At 50.9% G+C, this 16,233-nt stretch overlaps 5 protein-coding genes across 5 annotated transcripts; 4 read left to right on the forward strand and 1 right to left on the reverse strand.

Moving 5' to 3' along the window:
* Positions 1-3,648: 3,648 nt before the first annotated feature.
* Positions 3,649-4,614, forward strand: M406DRAFT_101009 (uncharacterized protein). The gene is made up of 4 exons (XM_040914936.1): positions 3,649-3,700; positions 3,833-4,196; positions 4,294-4,375; positions 4,436-4,614. The coding sequence occupies exons 2-4, from the start codon at positions 4,010-4,012 to the stop codon at positions 4,476-4,478; spliced, it is 312 nt and encodes a 103-aa protein (XP_040781804.1). The 5' UTR covers positions 3,649-3,700; positions 3,833-4,009; the 3' UTR covers positions 4,479-4,614.
* Positions 4,615-5,364: 750 nt separating this feature from the next.
* Positions 5,365-6,122, forward strand: M406DRAFT_326261 (uncharacterized protein; the record flags this gene model as incomplete). Its single annotated transcript, XM_040920061.1, has 4 exons — positions 5,365-5,545; positions 5,605-5,877; positions 5,942-5,989; positions 6,043-6,122. The coding sequence occupies 4 exons, from the start codon at positions 5,365-5,367 to the stop codon at positions 6,120-6,122; spliced, it is 582 nt and encodes a 193-aa protein (XP_040781805.1).
* A 1,366-nt stretch (positions 6,123-7,488) lies between these two features.
* Positions 7,489-9,736, forward strand: M406DRAFT_326262 (uncharacterized protein; the record flags this gene model as incomplete). Its single annotated transcript, XM_040920062.1, has 7 exons — positions 7,489-7,798; positions 8,022-8,127; positions 8,725-8,931; positions 9,107-9,133; positions 9,193-9,234; positions 9,327-9,372; positions 9,587-9,736. The coding sequence occupies 7 exons, from the start codon at positions 7,489-7,491 to the stop codon at positions 9,734-9,736; spliced, it is 888 nt and encodes a 295-aa protein (XP_040781806.1).
* Positions 9,737-11,490: 1,754 nt separating this feature from the next.
* M406DRAFT_247101 (ORC2-domain-containing protein) lies at positions 11,491-13,143 on the reverse strand (the record flags this gene model as incomplete). The annotated part of the gene is made up of 2 exons (XM_040916449.1): positions 11,491-11,605; positions 11,666-13,143. 2 exons carry the CDS (start codon positions 13,141-13,143, stop codon positions 11,491-11,493), a joined length of 1,593 nt encoding a protein of 530 aa, XP_040781807.1.
* A 568-nt stretch (positions 13,144-13,711) lies between these two features.
* Positions 13,712-14,477, forward strand: M406DRAFT_59702 (uncharacterized protein; the record flags this gene model as incomplete). The annotated part of the gene is made up of 3 exons (XM_040924648.1): positions 13,712-13,933; positions 13,996-14,334; positions 14,394-14,477. The coding sequence occupies 3 exons, from the start codon at positions 13,712-13,714 to the stop codon at positions 14,475-14,477; spliced, it is 645 nt and encodes a 214-aa protein (XP_040781808.1).
* Positions 14,478-16,233: the final 1,756 nt, after the last annotated feature.

Below are 16,233 nucleotides of genomic sequence, written 5' to 3' on the forward strand. Positions count from 1 at the left end.
GAGGTGTACAAACTAATGCAAGCATCCCACTGTTTTTCCTCTTTCTTTTCCTTTTTGGTTTGCTTCCTTACCATTCACTTACCCATCCAAAGCAGGTTCCCACGCACGCCAGAGACGCTGTCAAACATAAGTACCGTTCTTCCCTGCCTCCTCTTTTGGGTCATCGTACCCTACGATCTGGACTGTATACGCCCGATATGAACAACTGGTCATGTCAAGGGTAAATCGGAACTTTTGGAAGCTCGACTGTGGTACCCCAGTTCCAGAACCCCATGTCAGAAACAGTAGTGGCATTTGTACTTACACTTCGCACCACACGAAGTATTGTACTATGTAAGAAGTCACCCTGGATCACGCCCCAGATGGCGATTCAAACTTAAGATACTTAGTATGCCGTCAATAGGCAATACAGTAGCCACATCTTGTCGCTGCCAAGTCGAAGTAGTTCACGCATTTGTCACTTTTACAAAAAGCCTTAGCTGTCCAGCAAGGCCATGTAGAGTGATACGTAAAGCGTGCTATTTTCGTGCCCTTGTGCATGGAATAGAGAAGATTCAGAATGAGCAAGCAGCAGCAGCACGGACAATCTTCGAGGCCCTTAAAGGTATGAAAAAGAAGAAGAAGAAAAGAGAGTTTGGTACGGCAGCCCGGAGGATTTTCCCCGGATCCACATTTCAAAGTTGGGCCTCTGATGAAACTTGTCAGTTTTCCCCAGTGCGTTCTCAAAGCAGGTCTATACGTAGTAGTAGATATTCAGTAACAAATTTCTTGCGGATGAAGAGCTATATACTTAGTATGAGCATTTACGAGACATACTGTCTGGACATGTTTTCACCCAGCGATGCTTCTCATAAGCTGGATAAGAGACCTTTCGGGTGCGTCAGTACCAGAAGTATTATTGGAGTACCCAAATCTCCCCTTCCTCCCCCCCCCCCCCTTCCCAAGGGAAAGGAGCAAGAGAGAAGGGCGCGGAGAGAGAGAGAGAGAGAGAGATAAAGTGTGTCTGTATGTATGTGCGTGCGTGTGCAAATAGCTATCTTGTCAGGGATTAGGACATTGTTTGTCCACATCTACTGTACTAGCAAATTAAACCCCCGTGGATCGATGAATCGCACACTAGTCTGCCTTGAGAAGCAGGATCTTAGGCTCGTGTGCAAAGCGGGTCTCGCTATTTCTGGTTAGGTTAGGCCCTGGTGGGCACGACAAGGCACATACTACTCGGGCAACATCCCAACTCACAAATTGGTGTTGTACAACAAGACATGCATCTCGACTTACAAAGGCGGTAAAGATCTCCAGGAAACCCTCATGCAAGTCGATTGCATTGTCAATAGTCGAACGTCGTTGCAAAGGCAACGGCGAGCAATGTACACCGCTTTGCCAGAGCGTGTTGACCGCCCCCGACCCCCGACCCCCCCCCCCCCCGAAAAAAAACAACCAACAGTTCAGACTCGTGTCAGCCGCGAAGTCCTACGCGCTCAATCACGTTTCTTACGCGACCGCCCACTCCACCCCGCATCAAGGCCCTTAGAAGCGTGTCATATACTCCATAGCTATACTTCGCCGCTATAATGACTGATTCTCGCTTCGAATTATTAAATGGTAGATCAGACAGTGATGTGGTGTGACTTGCCAGCCTTGCGGCCCAACCACCGCCGGCTCATGTGGCACTCGTAAATCATGTCCAGCTTAGAGCCGAGCAGGTTGAATAAACAATTGACGAGGGGCTTAGGCTCGATTTTTGGTGAATAGCACAGCATTAGACACACCAGTCTCTTTCTTCTCTGTCAGCTCGGTAGGGTTTCAAGATCTCCGTGCGAGGGACGGCGGAACAGAGCTGGAATGGTTCCTGCGCTCATTTCGTCAAGGGTCCCATGAGTAGGGGACGGCACGAAAAGAGAAGGCGAGAGGGGCATGTGAGGTCTGAGCTGGCGGGGGTGGGGGCGTCTGTAGGGTTGTCTTCTCAGGCACGCTTCGAATGACAGCCTCAGAAGATGTGGCGCTCGTACGATAGACCGAGGCCCTATACCAAAATGCATACTAGGGAGCAAAGATAAACCGTGCAAGCCTCCAGCAGTATCAATGTAGTAGACAGGAGCCTATATTGCCATTCATAATTCTCGAGTGTTTGCTTGGCCCCCCATCCAGCGGCACCGAAGGTTACCTAATCCAGCAGCATCCCAAATAAATAAATAAGAAATAAATAAAAAAAAATATAACCAGCCCAGAGACCTTGAGAATAAAGGAGGCAAACGTCAAATTTGTCTGCACTTGGGGCAAGATTCAAAAGCAATCCACGGGCTCCGCAAGCAGCACTTTCCATGGCTGTGACGATTGGCATTGGGCGACAGAGCTATGAAACACATGCTAAATTCCCTTCCGTCCACGTTGTCGCATTACAAGGTGTCAATTTTTTCTTTTTTTTCCCCTGTGGTCTTTCGGCTTCTTCTTAAATGTTCGGACCCCCACTGGCAAAGTCTATGGAGAAGCACCACTGCTGGAGATTCCCCGCGAGACATATGGGCTGCAACATGACTGTACATCAGTTGCCTCATTTACCAACTAGCTCAGTTATTATTCTCGGGCATTACACGGCTTTGATTCGTTCATGTATTGACATAAACTGAGCCGGGCAAGGAATGCGGACTTGTGGCCTGCTCTACGTTGTTTGTGTGGGGGGAGGGGGCGGCGCTGTAAGAGGTTGCGCCTGCAGTTCCGTAGTTTACACTAGTTAGCGCTTCTTGTTCTGTTACTACTTTTTAATTCCCCCTAAGCTTATTAGAGCCATAACAACTTCTCCCTGACGTCGTGTTTGCTCGCCCATTGTCCTCACAAAGTGACCCAGGCGCGGGTCCAAGCCACGCCGGACTCTCGATTTCATTCGATTGCGATACAAGCGAGGATTATGAGTGGAAACATGGTAAATGAGAGCTGGCAGAGTTCTGCAATTCAGACTCTTCTCGACAGCCCAACTCCTGATATTCCAAGGTGGGACGGTTGTGTGTGCTGCAGATGCTAAGTTCCGCCACCACGCGACTCTTCCTGGCTCATACGTGGAGCCTATGTTAATGTGGTAGGATTCTTCAGCAGAACCATCACCTTGCAGAAGCAACGAAACCATACCTAGGCCCTGTCCGCTGGCGCGTCGGCCGCTACGCTTGAAGGGTACATGGCAACTCAGGCGTCACTTTTACCAGTGTTTCGTCGCGGGCGGCGAGCCCCGAGTGGGTCACATCCATTGGATTAGAGGAAAGCTCGCGTGGGCGCGTCAAGATGATATCCTCTGATCCAGGGAGCGGTTCATCGCGGCTCATCCGCGGCTGACTCGCCTCGGGATAACCTGACCGAGAGGGCAAATGGAGGCCCATGCAGCTTAGCCGAGCCAGAGCGCTCGTTCACCAGCACACTCGTCCTTGTTGTATCTGGTTATCGCCTATGATACCTCAAGAGGCACCAGTAGGGCCCGCCTGCTGTGAGCGGACAACACACACACACACAACATGAGACGCACGCTCAAGTCATTGTGCGGTGTAGAAATCCCCAGGACTAAGAGATACTGTACGTTACCTTGGCAAGCTGCTTCCTTCCTACTTGCCGTGCATAGCATAACTCTGACGAGCCGTTTCGAGCAGTCTTCAGCATCGCCCTGTTGCTACCATGTCAGCGGGTCTAGGAGGGCTGGCTTTCCGTACACGTGCCCGTGGGTAGTTCTTCTTTTCCTTCCTCCCCCCCCCCCCTGGTCTCTGCTTTTTCTTGCCTTCCTGACGCGTTCTAAACCATATAAATACCATGGTCTCCTAGACTCACTGATCGTTGAAATCCATCCCTTTAGTCTCTACTTCACTGAGCAACCGTCTGCTGTCCTCTCCAGCATTGGAACCCACGAGCCGAGACCTTCTCATTTTACTTCATCGATCAAGCCTTGCTACCTCGAACCTACCTCGATGTGTCACTTGGACATTGACGGAGAGCCCGACAAGCAGAAGGGAACAATAGTGGTGTATCCACCATGGCCACCAAAGCCACCGAAGCCACCGAAGAAATAATACATTGGACACCGCTAGAGCCACTAGTCGAGTGTCATCTGGTTCCTCTGATCGTGGCAACGGTCACAGGTGTGTGGACGCCCTCCTTCGAACCCCGTCACTGCGTCTGCCGCGAATACATATGGGCTCGTGGGATAATTACGATCCATTGTGAGCATGATGCTGTCCTCCATTACGTACTCAGTGGCTTGTCAACAATAAAGTCGTTTGACATCACCTACTGACACCATAGCTGGTGCTTCCACAGTCATCGATGGCGTGGAGAAGCATTCCATGCTCAGGGTCATCCGCGATCCCAACGCGAAGCGGACAGCAGAGACTGTTTTGAAGTCAGAACAATCCCATGCAATCCTTAGTCAAACGATCAAGCCAGCTAATTAGGCATACAGGCTCGGTAATAAAAGGGCAATAAGGGAGTGTCTGTGTCAGTAAAAGAGGAGCAATTACAACTACAGTGTGATGGGACGAAGGCTCATCCTGTCTCTGCCCTTCAATTGGACACATGGTCCTGCTTCTCAGTTGTCGAATAACATGATAGCACTCAAGAATCTGACATACTTTCTCCACTATACATTTTCTCCCTCCACATGTCTTTCATTGCCGTCTCTGTTAGTCGTCGGGTGCAGCAACTGTCGTCGGATTTGCACAGCACCAATCAGCTCTCGAGTCCAGCGGCTTTGCGGGGTATCAATGCTGCGCGACAGTGTTGCATGGTCCGAGCAGCAGCAGCACGACATCGAGAAGCGGAACAAGTCCCATGAACACAGACGAACCGGTCCGTGCCCAATTGGGAAGTCATTATCTTACCGGTCAGGTCTGCTGCATATTTCTAAGTCTTGGGGGCCGGCCCTATATCATCACCTGCCCCCCAAGATGGTACGATTTGGCCACTAAGAAGAGGACACGGCATTTCTTGGAGGGTTGCGTACCACTGTGTCGGTATCAAAGGCAGGCCACAGCCGCTGTATCCTCCACACCGAGTATCTAATCTTCAGCGATTCCATTGCCCATCGTCACAGATATCTCGTGTATATCTCACCCGCCCATTGGGTATCGACGAGATGTGGACCGCACCCTCCAAGGTAGTGGCATGCCTTGCAGATGTGCTATTGAAATGGTCTCGGGCGTAATGAGGAGCCTGATGACGCATTCATGCAGCGCAACGCACACGACCAAGGCCATTGTTGTGGTGGGGAGGGCCACCACACCGCGCACAGCCTTTGAGTCTGACAGATATATAACATCAGGACCAGACCACGCAAGAATGATGTGCGATTCAAGGCACATGTGCTTCATCTGCGCACAAACATTCTACAAAATGTCGTCAGATGCTGTGGAGCTCGACGTGATCGAAAGAGGCGAGGCTCGCAGAAGCGGCCCAGCTGTATCCCAAGTGACAGCCGCTGGAGAGCAAGTCAGGGGCACTGCTCAACCCCAAGACACCTCACGCCAGTCCACGGCTGGGAGCCGCCGACAAGCGGTGGAGGACAGCAATCCAGGTAAGTGAGCCTATCGGAAGCATTCGCTCAATCATTAATGGCATCCCATGGGCGTGTAGAAGAAAGGAAGCGCTGTGAGCGGATCCGACTGGCGCATGCGAAGGCTTCTGACCCTCGCTTCGAGTTCTACCGGGTGTTTCCCCAAGAGCGATCGCTCATCCTCGATCTCAAAGTAGAGGAAATCGTCCGCATCCGCGATAGGATGAAGAAGCTTGAAGATTCGGCTGAGACCAGATTCAACACCCAGCTTGACAGGCTGCCACGACAGAGTCTTCATTACCGGCGGTGGTTGGCGCTTGTCACAAAGATGGAAACCAAAATGGTCGATTATGGTAGGATCTGAGAAAAAGGCAATCGCTGCTCCTTGTGCGCTGACCCATCTAACGGTGTCTCTAGATAAATGGTGGCTCAGATCCAAGACGATCGTGGAAAGCCGATGGCCTCGTGAGCCCAATCTCAAGTTGTTGGGGCATTGGTTGAACTCTCCAAACCTGCAGAGGGTCTACGCCAGCGGGGACGCCGACGAATTCCGCGCGATGGGACCTACAAGAGGTGCCATTCAGACATTCGTAAATGAAACTGCCCCGCAGCTTTTCTCTTTAACTATCCGATATGTTGAGGTATGTCACAAAACCGTGTTGCTCTCAAGTACGAGGGCAACAAGGACTGCTGCCTGGATATGATACTGACAATAAAATAGGGGAAACTATTCCCTGAGCGTCGCTCAGAAGTAACACAAGAAAAATTTGTTCCTGAGAGATTGCTGTCACACATCGTCAGCGCTGTGCTCTTTCTGGGTGTCTGTATTTTTGTCATTCTGCCACTGCCACTGATGTCGTACTACAATGCAGATCGCGAATTTCGAGCTTGCATGGTCTCTGTCATGACTTTCCTGGTCAGTCTTCTGCTTATGGCAGAGGGTCAAAATGAGGAACAACAGATTATGATTGTGTGTGCATATGGTGCTCTCATGGGGAACTTTCTATCTTAACCTCGGGAGTGTCCTGTACCTAGCTGGATATATAGTGATTACTTAAATGGGAAACTCAAGGAGTTCTATTTAGTCATGACCAAACATAAATGCCTTGTTGGTCTAAAGAAAAGTTCGACCCTTCTTTTTTGCAACAATACCTCCTTGGCTCCTCTTTTCTCAAAAGCCTGCTGCTAGCTGCCAGCAGCCAGGAGCGACAATGCACGTGCCCAAGCCTCAACCTGACACCACCTTGGGCACCAATTGCAAATCTGTCCAGGTGAGAAAGTCTTCATGCAGTCTCTCTCCAATGAGAACCTTGGCAGGTTATACCCCCCTCTCCACCACTGGCCACTGGGCACCTGCCAATCTTGGAGACCTTGTGCAACAAGGAAGTTCGGAAAGACAATTTTCCGGTACAGGTATGCTGGCAAAAACATCAACAAACAACTGGGGTGTATGTTGATGTAGAAGGCACTCTAAGGTGTACTACAAATGGTAAGAGGGAAGATAGTTCTTCAATTAATCTATCTCAAGGCACGCTGTTGCCAATTGCCTTTCTATAGAGCCAGCAATTGACACTAGTCCCAACTAGGCTAGCGTACCTGGCGACTCACAGCCTTTCCATTGAATGGCTCAGGCCAGTGAGTCAGGGTGGCCAGCCAGGCCTCATTCACTCGAGGCCCCTATGGCCACTGCCCCAAGTGGGCTGTGCATGGGGGATGCAATGTGTGAATGCAACATATAAACTGTCTCCTTGCACATGCTGAAACTCCGAAATAAGGTACAAGGCAAGGCAGATGGGGGTACTTATTAGTGCAGGTGGTGCAATCGCAGTTGTGTGCCAAAAGCATCTCCCAGCCCCCGCTCGGCTGAACAGAAAGCACAACATCTCAACAGCGTCTCTTGGGTGCTTTTGGTATCAAACTTCAGTGGAACTATAACAGCTTACAGCGCTCCGGATCTCTTTACTATGTCCAAGGAAAACAATTTGCCGTCTGAGCGTGGTGTACACGCCGATGCAGATGACACAGCATCAGATAGCAGCGGGCTCAGCGGGCTCAGAGCGGGAGACATCCCGCGGACAAACTTCGCGCCAAGCCAAAAGCAGCAAGACGGTCAGCTCATCAACCTGAACACGCTGATTAGCCGCACCCATTGCCATGCTACAGACTGCTTCTCGGAGCATCTGGGTTTTGGGAGGGGGTCCTCCCATGAGGAACCACCTGGAGGAGGTCTTCAATTGAGGAACCGCCTATACAGCAGCGAATCCAGCGATGGCGGTGCGCGCGCCGTCGTTGCAACCTCTTCAACCTTGTTCCAACTTACCCCTTAATCACCTGTCTTTCCGTGAGCGGAGTCAAGGCTGCTCCGAGGATTGCTACATGCGATCAAAGCCTGGGAGGGTGTGATGCTGCGCTTACGCGGATATCGTTCGATATCTCACTAGCGCAGGGCCTCCTTTATTCCAATGACCACAATCTGACTGACGAGATCTTCTTACAGTAACATACAAGGATCCAAGTAACCTCTCGAAGTCGTTCACCACCCACTTTGAACCGGCCTTTGTCCGCGGACTTGACAGGAAAGGCCGACCGAGCTTGGACGCTTGGTTCTCTTGGGCTCTCAGTGCATCTTTCACGCCTGCATCGAATACTGCATTCCTCAAGCTCCGAACATCTGTCGAACTACGAACCAGTGATACGAATCAATATCTATACATCTTCGTCCCTCCAGAACGGATCGAGTCTTTAACGATCGAAGTTTTTGATAGAGCTGTGCATTTGCAGCTAGCATTAGTGCAACATGGGGACCTTCTCAGCCCCGTCCCATCGCCAGCACCTACGACGGGAATCGGCGAATGCACACTGAGCTCTGCGCGATAGCTCGTTGCTCGACCTGCGCTTGCTATCGAGCTATTGCACTCGCGTATATCCGCAGATCGCTAGCAATACTTTGGCAGGGCATGCAACGAAGGATTGCTCAAGTCAGATCCGAACCATGTCAACTTGAATCTACTATATGGAGGAAGAGGGGGCTATTTGATTGAGGCCTATCAAGAGACCGAAAGTCCTCCGGCTTATAATGATCTTGTAGATTCGACACCAGATGTAGCTCGGCCATCTCGGAAGCAGCAACGATCCAGTCCAACTCCCTGCCCGAATGCGATGGGAAAGAGCTTTGAGTCATATATCTGGAAAGTATGCAGTAACATCGTGAACCGTCAGCGAGATGAGATGATTGCGCCATTCCTGTCCCGAATGAAGGAGATGGAAGATCGGATTACATCCCGAGTAATCGACCATATCGAGAGCACACTAGACAAACAGCTTCGCCAACTTCGGGATGACCTTGACGGTGAGCTGGAGGATAACCTTGACGACCGCGTGGATGTTGTAAGAGAGGAGATGAAAGAGTACGTAGAGGACCAGGTCAAAGAACAGATGGCTGAGCAGGTTGCGAGCCTTGAGGAAGACTTTGTAGACAAGATCATGGACAGAATCGAGGGGCGCTAGAGATATGAATATCACGTATATCCCAAGCATGATGTATAATACGACGGTGCTGCGATATGTGATCCTAAACGGCAGACCGTTTTCTTGGAATTGTGATCCATGGTAAGTGCAAACTGTGCAAGTACTTGGATTATACTAAGTAGTCACTCACTCTTTCTCAGGCACCCTTTAGATAGAGCATATTTCGTGTCGATGCAAGAGCAGTAAGTCGTCTCTTCTACTTGGATGCCCTCTGCTCAGTACTTTCAGTTGCATAGAGGTGTATTGTATAAATCGCCTCTGGTGCATACTGCAGACGAGAGGGTCCTCGAGGTTGGCTGTGGGTTGGGTCTATGGAGCATGTAAGTCACACCTTCTTCCAATGTCAATACTAAAGGCCCAGGTGTGTATATGCATTTGAAGCTAATATAATGCTTATACAGACATTTCGCTCTCAGATACCCGGAAGCATATGTTCTTGGAGTTGACCCAGCACCTATTGTTCGCACTCCAGCATTTGCCTACGGTCAACATGTTTCGAATTGCTTGCTATTAAGGCAAGACTTTGCCAACCAGCTCTGGCAGTTTCCTTCGCAAGGTTTCAACTTCGTCCGAGTCTCTAACATGAATAGCCGTGTAAAATCATGGGGAAACTTCTCGAGGCACGCCTGGCGGGCGTTGAAGTCGGGTGGTAACATTGAACTCACATGCATGCAAACCAAGTGAACTTAATGATACATTGTTCAGCTTTTGAATGAACCTTCGCTTAGGATGAATGGACAAGAGCGAACGTGACAGCTGGAGGATCATTAAACTTTCGAGAGGTGTGCATCTAACTGCAGACTCCAACGGTTAGCCGCCGTTGTCACGCTGAAGCTTTGCGGCACAGTCACTCAGAGCTTGCACTCTACAGACGTACGTGCTTAGACGCCAAAGCAGGCATGCTAATCGCATCAAATGATCAGTAGTAAGTCATTCCGGAGACTTTCTCCAAGTGTACAAACACAAAGTGGTATGCATGCATACACACCAAGGAGACCCGCTCACCCAATACGCCATGCAACACATACATGCATAGCTACTGAGTGGACCTGTTCATCCATCATGCCGTTGCATCGGTCGCTCTTTTGATATGGTAAGCGTGGGAGTCATTCATGCCGGCACCTCGCCCACCCCTTCCGGTCTACAGGCGCATCCTACCCTAAGGTACACCCTCTGACAAACATATACATGCATGCATACACACTGAGCAGGCCTGTTCATCCATCATTGCATTGGTCGTTCGCTCACCTCTGCAGGTTTGTCTCCAATCATTGCATTGCTGTCTCATAGCACTTAATACGCCCCCAGCCACTTGTACGTTATGATAATGGGATCAACCTTCGAAGCAGTCAATAACGTCAGCGAGCCCTAAGATGCATCCTTGACCAGCTATCCTCCTGGCTGGTCAACCTGTTGAAGGGGATGATTGTCTGACTAGTAATGATCCAGAGATATCATTGTATCTGGCTGGTAACAGTCTGTAAAACACCACGCAACACTTGTATCTAGCTAGTAACAGTCTGCAAAACACTACAAAACACTTGTATCTGGCTGGTAATAGTTTACACGATACGTTGCAGTTACTGATCATCTATCTTTGGACGAGGTGGTCTAGCTGATCACAGTCTACAAGACACTGTTGGAGTTGCTAGCTATCCTATCTTCGGGAATGAGTATCTAGCTGGTAACAACCTAGTAGGCACAAGTGTATTACTGTCTAGATCGTCTCAAGCCAAAATGTCCAAAATAACATGCTGGAAATAACACGAGTACAATGATCTGTTATTGAATGGGTGCGGAACGGTCCAAATGATAACGATGGACAAATGGCTACGGCCGTTAGGCACCGGGGCGCCAGCATTCGTGTGCCTCAACACCACAACTCCAGCCTTCGACATCGTCACATTTCTGCAGCCAAATTAACAAGAGCCACTTCTGTAAGGGCCGGATTAGTAGTTAAGTGGGTGACCATTAGCGAATACCCGGTGTTGTACGTTTTTTTTTTTTTTTCCTTCTCTCTTTTCCCTTCCCTTCCACACCGCCTATCCCCTCCACGTATGTGCTTGCTGTTCCACCTTGGGCACCACGTTTTGACTCAGTCGATGCTGCCTAGGTGCCTTCATCTATGCACCGACCAGGCCTTGACATTCGATATGAGCTCAGTCTTCATTTGTGGAAAACGGACGCATGTCTTCATCCTGCCACTGGCTGTACCTTACATCTCTTCACATCATTTGTTCGACGGAGCGAGTAAGGTATGGAGGATTTGCTATACAAGGTCAATGAACACAGATAATTACTATGCTTGGGAGTGATGATGAAGCCCTTGCGAGCGTGGATGAGAGGTTTCTTGCCAAATCTCACTCTCGCCTTCCTCGGCTTGTGCATGTTACAACACAGTGTATTGGTAATAATATATACATACTCTAATATAGATATCAAGACACCAAATCCTCCAAAATGGCTTCTAATTCGTCTTTACGGAAAGGCAGGCTCAACAGCTCCGTGCCCAGGACGTCCTTGCGACTAGTGATCATCTGATGGTCGTGGAATCTGGGTATACGTCGTCAGCAAAGCACAATGTAGTAGGTCGGCATTGTCGCAGTTACTTACTCTTTCAGCAGCGTCCGGAAGGCCATTTCCGAGCTGCATATGAACTCCTCCACCGCCTTGTTGTACAACATCCGGTACTCGACGCCAGGGCCTTCCCCTGCGGCGGCAGCACCGCTCTCATCCTCCATACCCACAAGAACCTCGCCTACAAGTAAGCGGAAGAGGTTCTTTGCATTCTCTGGTAGAGACTTCAGCACAAAAGCTACACCGTCCTTGCCACCGATGCGCCGAGCCTTGCGGCCTAGCAGCTCGTGCACCTCATCGACGACATCGAGCTCGGCGGCGGACCTCGATGCGAAGGTGGTGGCATCATGAAAGGCGAAGTTGAAATTAGAGCGCTGTCCGCTGTCCCAGAGCGCGGATGCATCAGGGGTGTCGACGCTGCATGCCAGGTGGACCTGGGGATGTGCTGCGAGCTGGGAGAAGACGGTCTGGAACTGCGACCTGCGCAGAGCTGGTGCGTCGGCGGAGTTGAGGATGACGGTCAGGGTCATGTCTGATGATGAGATCAGGGAGAGCACATCCTGGAGCAGCGCGACAGGCTGCCCTGCTGTAACCTTGGCAGACGGGTCGATTGCGGTGCTGATGGTGGTCAGGACCTCGCGGATAGTGGTGGTGTGGACGTAACCGTTGATCACCACGATCTTGTGAGACTGGTGATTTTGTATCTGGCTGTGCAGGTGCTTTGCGAAGCGATGAAGGAGCGCGCGCTTCGAGCCGTATCCATAGAGGCAGAGGCTGAATCCCTCAGCAAGCTCAAAGAACCACTGGCTGAAAGACTCCGCGTGCAGGTCTTCCAGGTATTTGATGTCTACCTCGTGGGGATCCTGTAGGTCACGGAGGATCGTAAAGTACTCATCATGTGTGAGCAGGTCCAGGGTCGTAAGCGTGTTGGTTGACGTCTTGGCCAGGCCGGGCTTGTTCTGAAAAAAGTACATCTCATGGGGAGGCAGATCACGCGGTGGACTGGGCGACTTTTTCCTCGATGTCGCCTTCTTCCTCCTGCCCCCGCGACCGGCCTTGGACGGGGTAGCCGCTGCGCTTGTGGCCCCCTCGTCCTCGTCGTCTTCTTCCTCCTCGATTCCTCCTTCTTCCTCGACGTCCTCCCCAGCCTCATCATCTTCTGCGTCCGACTCATAGATCGCACGCACAAGATGCTCGTCGCCCGCCTCGTCGTCGCTCGTAGCGCCGCCCACCACACGGTTGATCAGAGCCCTCGCACTCTTTCGCCGGGCAGACCTGTCTGCTATTGTGCGGCGCCCTGGTGTGTCGATACCATTGGGGCCATTCGCCCGGGATGGCGTCTCTATATTCGCCCTCGTAGCCGAACGAGCACCCTTGGGCGTCGACACGACTCCACCAACCCGATTCGAGCTGACAGGAGTGGCTGAGCCCTTCGGCGGACGTCCACGCCTGCGGGGAGTAGGTGTCACGGCCACGTCTGCATCTGCGAGCTCGTCTCCCTCATCATTCTTCATCACCTCCTCTGCATCTTCACCGGTCGAGTCGGGCACATCTCGTAAAGTCCTGCGGCGCTTGGACGGAGTCGACGGTGCATCGAGGTCGACTGCTTCTTCAGCGACGTCTCGCCCGCGCTGCAACCGCGTGCTACGGCTTCCCTTGTCATCGGCCTGCCGTGGTGCAGCTGGCTTTCGTGGCATCCTTGTTTACGTGAGGTTACCTCGAAAATGTCGAGCCCATCATTGTCTGTCGACGCCTCCAGCTTGGGCCCTTGGCAGCGGTCGTTTGGCAGGTCAGGGTTCGCGTCAGTGCTGTGAGCGCGGGTCTTTCTCACCCCTGGCGCTGAAACCCGCTGAACCCTGTCAAGCTTGTCACATCCGTGCAGTCGAGCTCAACCTTCGGCTATAGCCTCCATAGGCGCTAGCTCGTTCAGTGCTGGGGCGCAATGCAATGGCTATTGTAGCCCTACACGCCACAGTAATTTGACGTCTTACTTTCTTGCCTCAGCGCTCGTCATCAGCCAACGCGACCCGGCTCATTCTTGTCCAGACCTTGACCTCCACTTGGGGGCTCACACCTGCAAAAATGAATCTCAATCTTTCCGCCTCCTTGAATGTATTCAGACTTATAGCAAACCCTGCTCTGTGCCTTCCCCACGCCACCATCTCTACGTTCAAGGACCTGCCCATTCCTCTGGACTCAGCCTTCCAAAGCAAAGACGACAAGGTCAGCATCAAGGCTGTCGTCCTCGATAAAGATGATTGCTTTGCCGTTCCAGAGACGAGCGAGGTCCATGGGCCATACCAAGTCTGTTATGATCCTACAATAACCTATGACTGAATAGCCCTCAAGAAGCTGACTGGCTGAAGGACCGATTCAACGCCTTGAGGGCGGCATACCCAGGACGACGTCTGCTCATCGTTTCAAATACAGCTGGAGCCTTGAGCTACGATCCCAAGAGGAAGCTGGCCTCGGAACTTGAGGAGGCCACCGGTGTGACGGTGCTCTCCCATCAGACTAAGAAGCCTGGCTGCGGTGCCGAGATCATGGACTACTTCCGAAAGCATCCCGAAACTGGCGTCACGAGTCCTCATCAGATTGCAGTCGTCGGGGACCGGCTATCCACCGACATGATGCTCGCCAACATGATGGGCAGCTACGGTGTTTGGGTCAAGGATGGGGTCGTGCCGCTTCCGCAGAAGAGCATCGTGAGAATCACCACCAGCCGACTCTGTTGAATGATCTGCCTCCTGACATTGCAGTATAGTTCTCAAGGATCGAGCAGAGGCTCGCGCCGTTTCTTCTCTCTCGCGGATACGCCCCTCCACAACCAAGAAGTCCTTTCGAGTAGGCCACACTCGGATTGTTTCAAGTCGAGATGGAGAGACTAAGTCGACGTCAACTCCTTCCGTTCCCCTATGTAAACGACTACCAATCCTTTTTGAGTCTGGAATATGGTTTCTACCATCATCAGCGAAGATCAGTGTCTCTCTGGTTCTGTCAGGTCTAAACGCTATATTCCATGAAATTACAATCTGGTTGCCCATGAATTTCGGGTGAAGGGGGGGGGGGGGGGGTTCTGCCCATCACTTGCAGCACCTTCACAAGTTGTAATGGGGTTCAATAACGGGTGGCAGTCAAGATTGATTGAGTATGTGCTCTCTTTCAATGGTCCAGCCAGATACTTGTACACAGATGCTGACAGTTTTGCACGATGACGAAGCCTTTCGACAACCACCATCTAATGAAGCTGCAGAGTTAATACTTGGCACTCTGCAATGTACCAGTGCTCTGTAAGCCCTGTTACGCACCCTACTCCAGGTGCTCCAATCACAGGCATCCATGACATAGCCAGAGTGTCTGGATCATCCAACTGGCCGGATTTTGTGGCGTCCTTGGCTTTTGGAAAAGGTCTCAGCACCTATGGAAGCTTCACCCAGCCACTTTGCGAGGTCGACTGCTCAGATTCTTCCAAGGAAGTCTGAAGTTTCATGTCCTTGGAACAGGCTCAAGCTTTGATCACCAATCACATAAGATACCCAGACTGCCATTGTCTAGGCTTCTATCTTGGTTTTATACATATACTTTAGCAATCCCATTCATCTTCAAGACTACCTACAACCAAGTTCATCCTACAGTGTGTGAGTCCTCATACAATCTCTTCATGACCCAACCTTTCAATGATATGACCAACTTTATAAATCTGCATGCATGTACACCCTCACACACCCTTCAATATCCTCAAAACTTGTACTCAGCCAAGTATAGGAGCCACTTACATCCCCACCAATAGACTGGTTGTCACACATACAGTCTATAAGAGTATTTTGATATTCTAACATACTCTCTAGGCACAATTCAATCCTCATCATCCCTCTTGCTTATGTCTACCACTATCCTCGGGATCTAAGATTATGTATCCAGCCACGGTACCTACGGCATATTGTTTTCATTCTGAGATATGATATTATGTTTTCATCTGAGCCTTATTTGAGGACTTTTTGTTCATGATATGGCTGCCATTGGAAGCTCATCCTGGAACTATCAGGAAACTTACAGGCACTCTAGCCCAGCTATGTGTGGCCCTTAGCATCATGATGCTGTCGCCATCTCGCCATGGCACAGTCAGTGATTCTAAAGAACCACCCGGAAGAGTCACTGTCCTCCCTCCTCTGCCCATTTAATACCCCAGCCGACACAATGGCCCTCCTCATCACTGGACGTGGGGCTGTGGAGTGACTGTCGACAGACTGAGTACTATTTAAATGCCTTTCTTCGACCGTTTCCTGCAATCCAGAACTCGTTTCCTTTCCGCGTACAAACTAGTTCGATCGGACAACGACAATAGTAGCAGCTGCAGCAGTATCGTCTTCTTCGAGCTCTGTGTCTTCTCAAGCTGCCCGTCTCCTCTGCTTTCGGTCTCTCTGTCTCCTTTTTGTCTTGGTCTCTATCTTTTCCCCGGACCGTTAGACTGTCGACGCCCTCCCCTTCCTTCTCGCACGCTTGCACAGAATAGCACGTGCGAGTTTATCCTCTGCGCCTGTGACATTCTTCATCATCTTCCTACTGTCTTTGTTCCTCCCTGTCGCCCGCCTCTTGACGACAAC

The sequence above is a fragment of the Cryphonectria parasitica genome, assembly GCF_011745365.1.
Source record: "Cryphonectria parasitica EP155 unplaced genomic scaffold M406scaffold_1, whole genome shotgun sequence".
Taxonomy (NCBI): Eukaryota; Fungi; Ascomycota; class Sordariomycetes; order Diaporthales; family Cryphonectriaceae; genus Cryphonectria; species Cryphonectria parasitica.

What these genes read in the sequence shown, in the direction of transcription:
- M406DRAFT_101009 (XM_040914936.1), top strand. Translation starts at nt 4,010, where the DNA reads ATGGCCACCAAAGCCACCGAAGCCACCGAAGAAATAATACATTGGACA. An exon ending in TGGGATAATTACGATCCATT is followed by an intron (nt 4,197 to 4,293) that starts GTGAGCATGATG and finishes GTGCTTCCACAG; the next exon opens with TCATCGATGGCGTGGAGAAG. An exon ending in ACAGCAGAGACTGTTTTGAA is followed by an intron (nt 4,376 to 4,435) that starts GTCAGAACAATC and finishes TTAGGCATACAG; the next exon opens with GCTCGGTAATAAAAGGGCAA.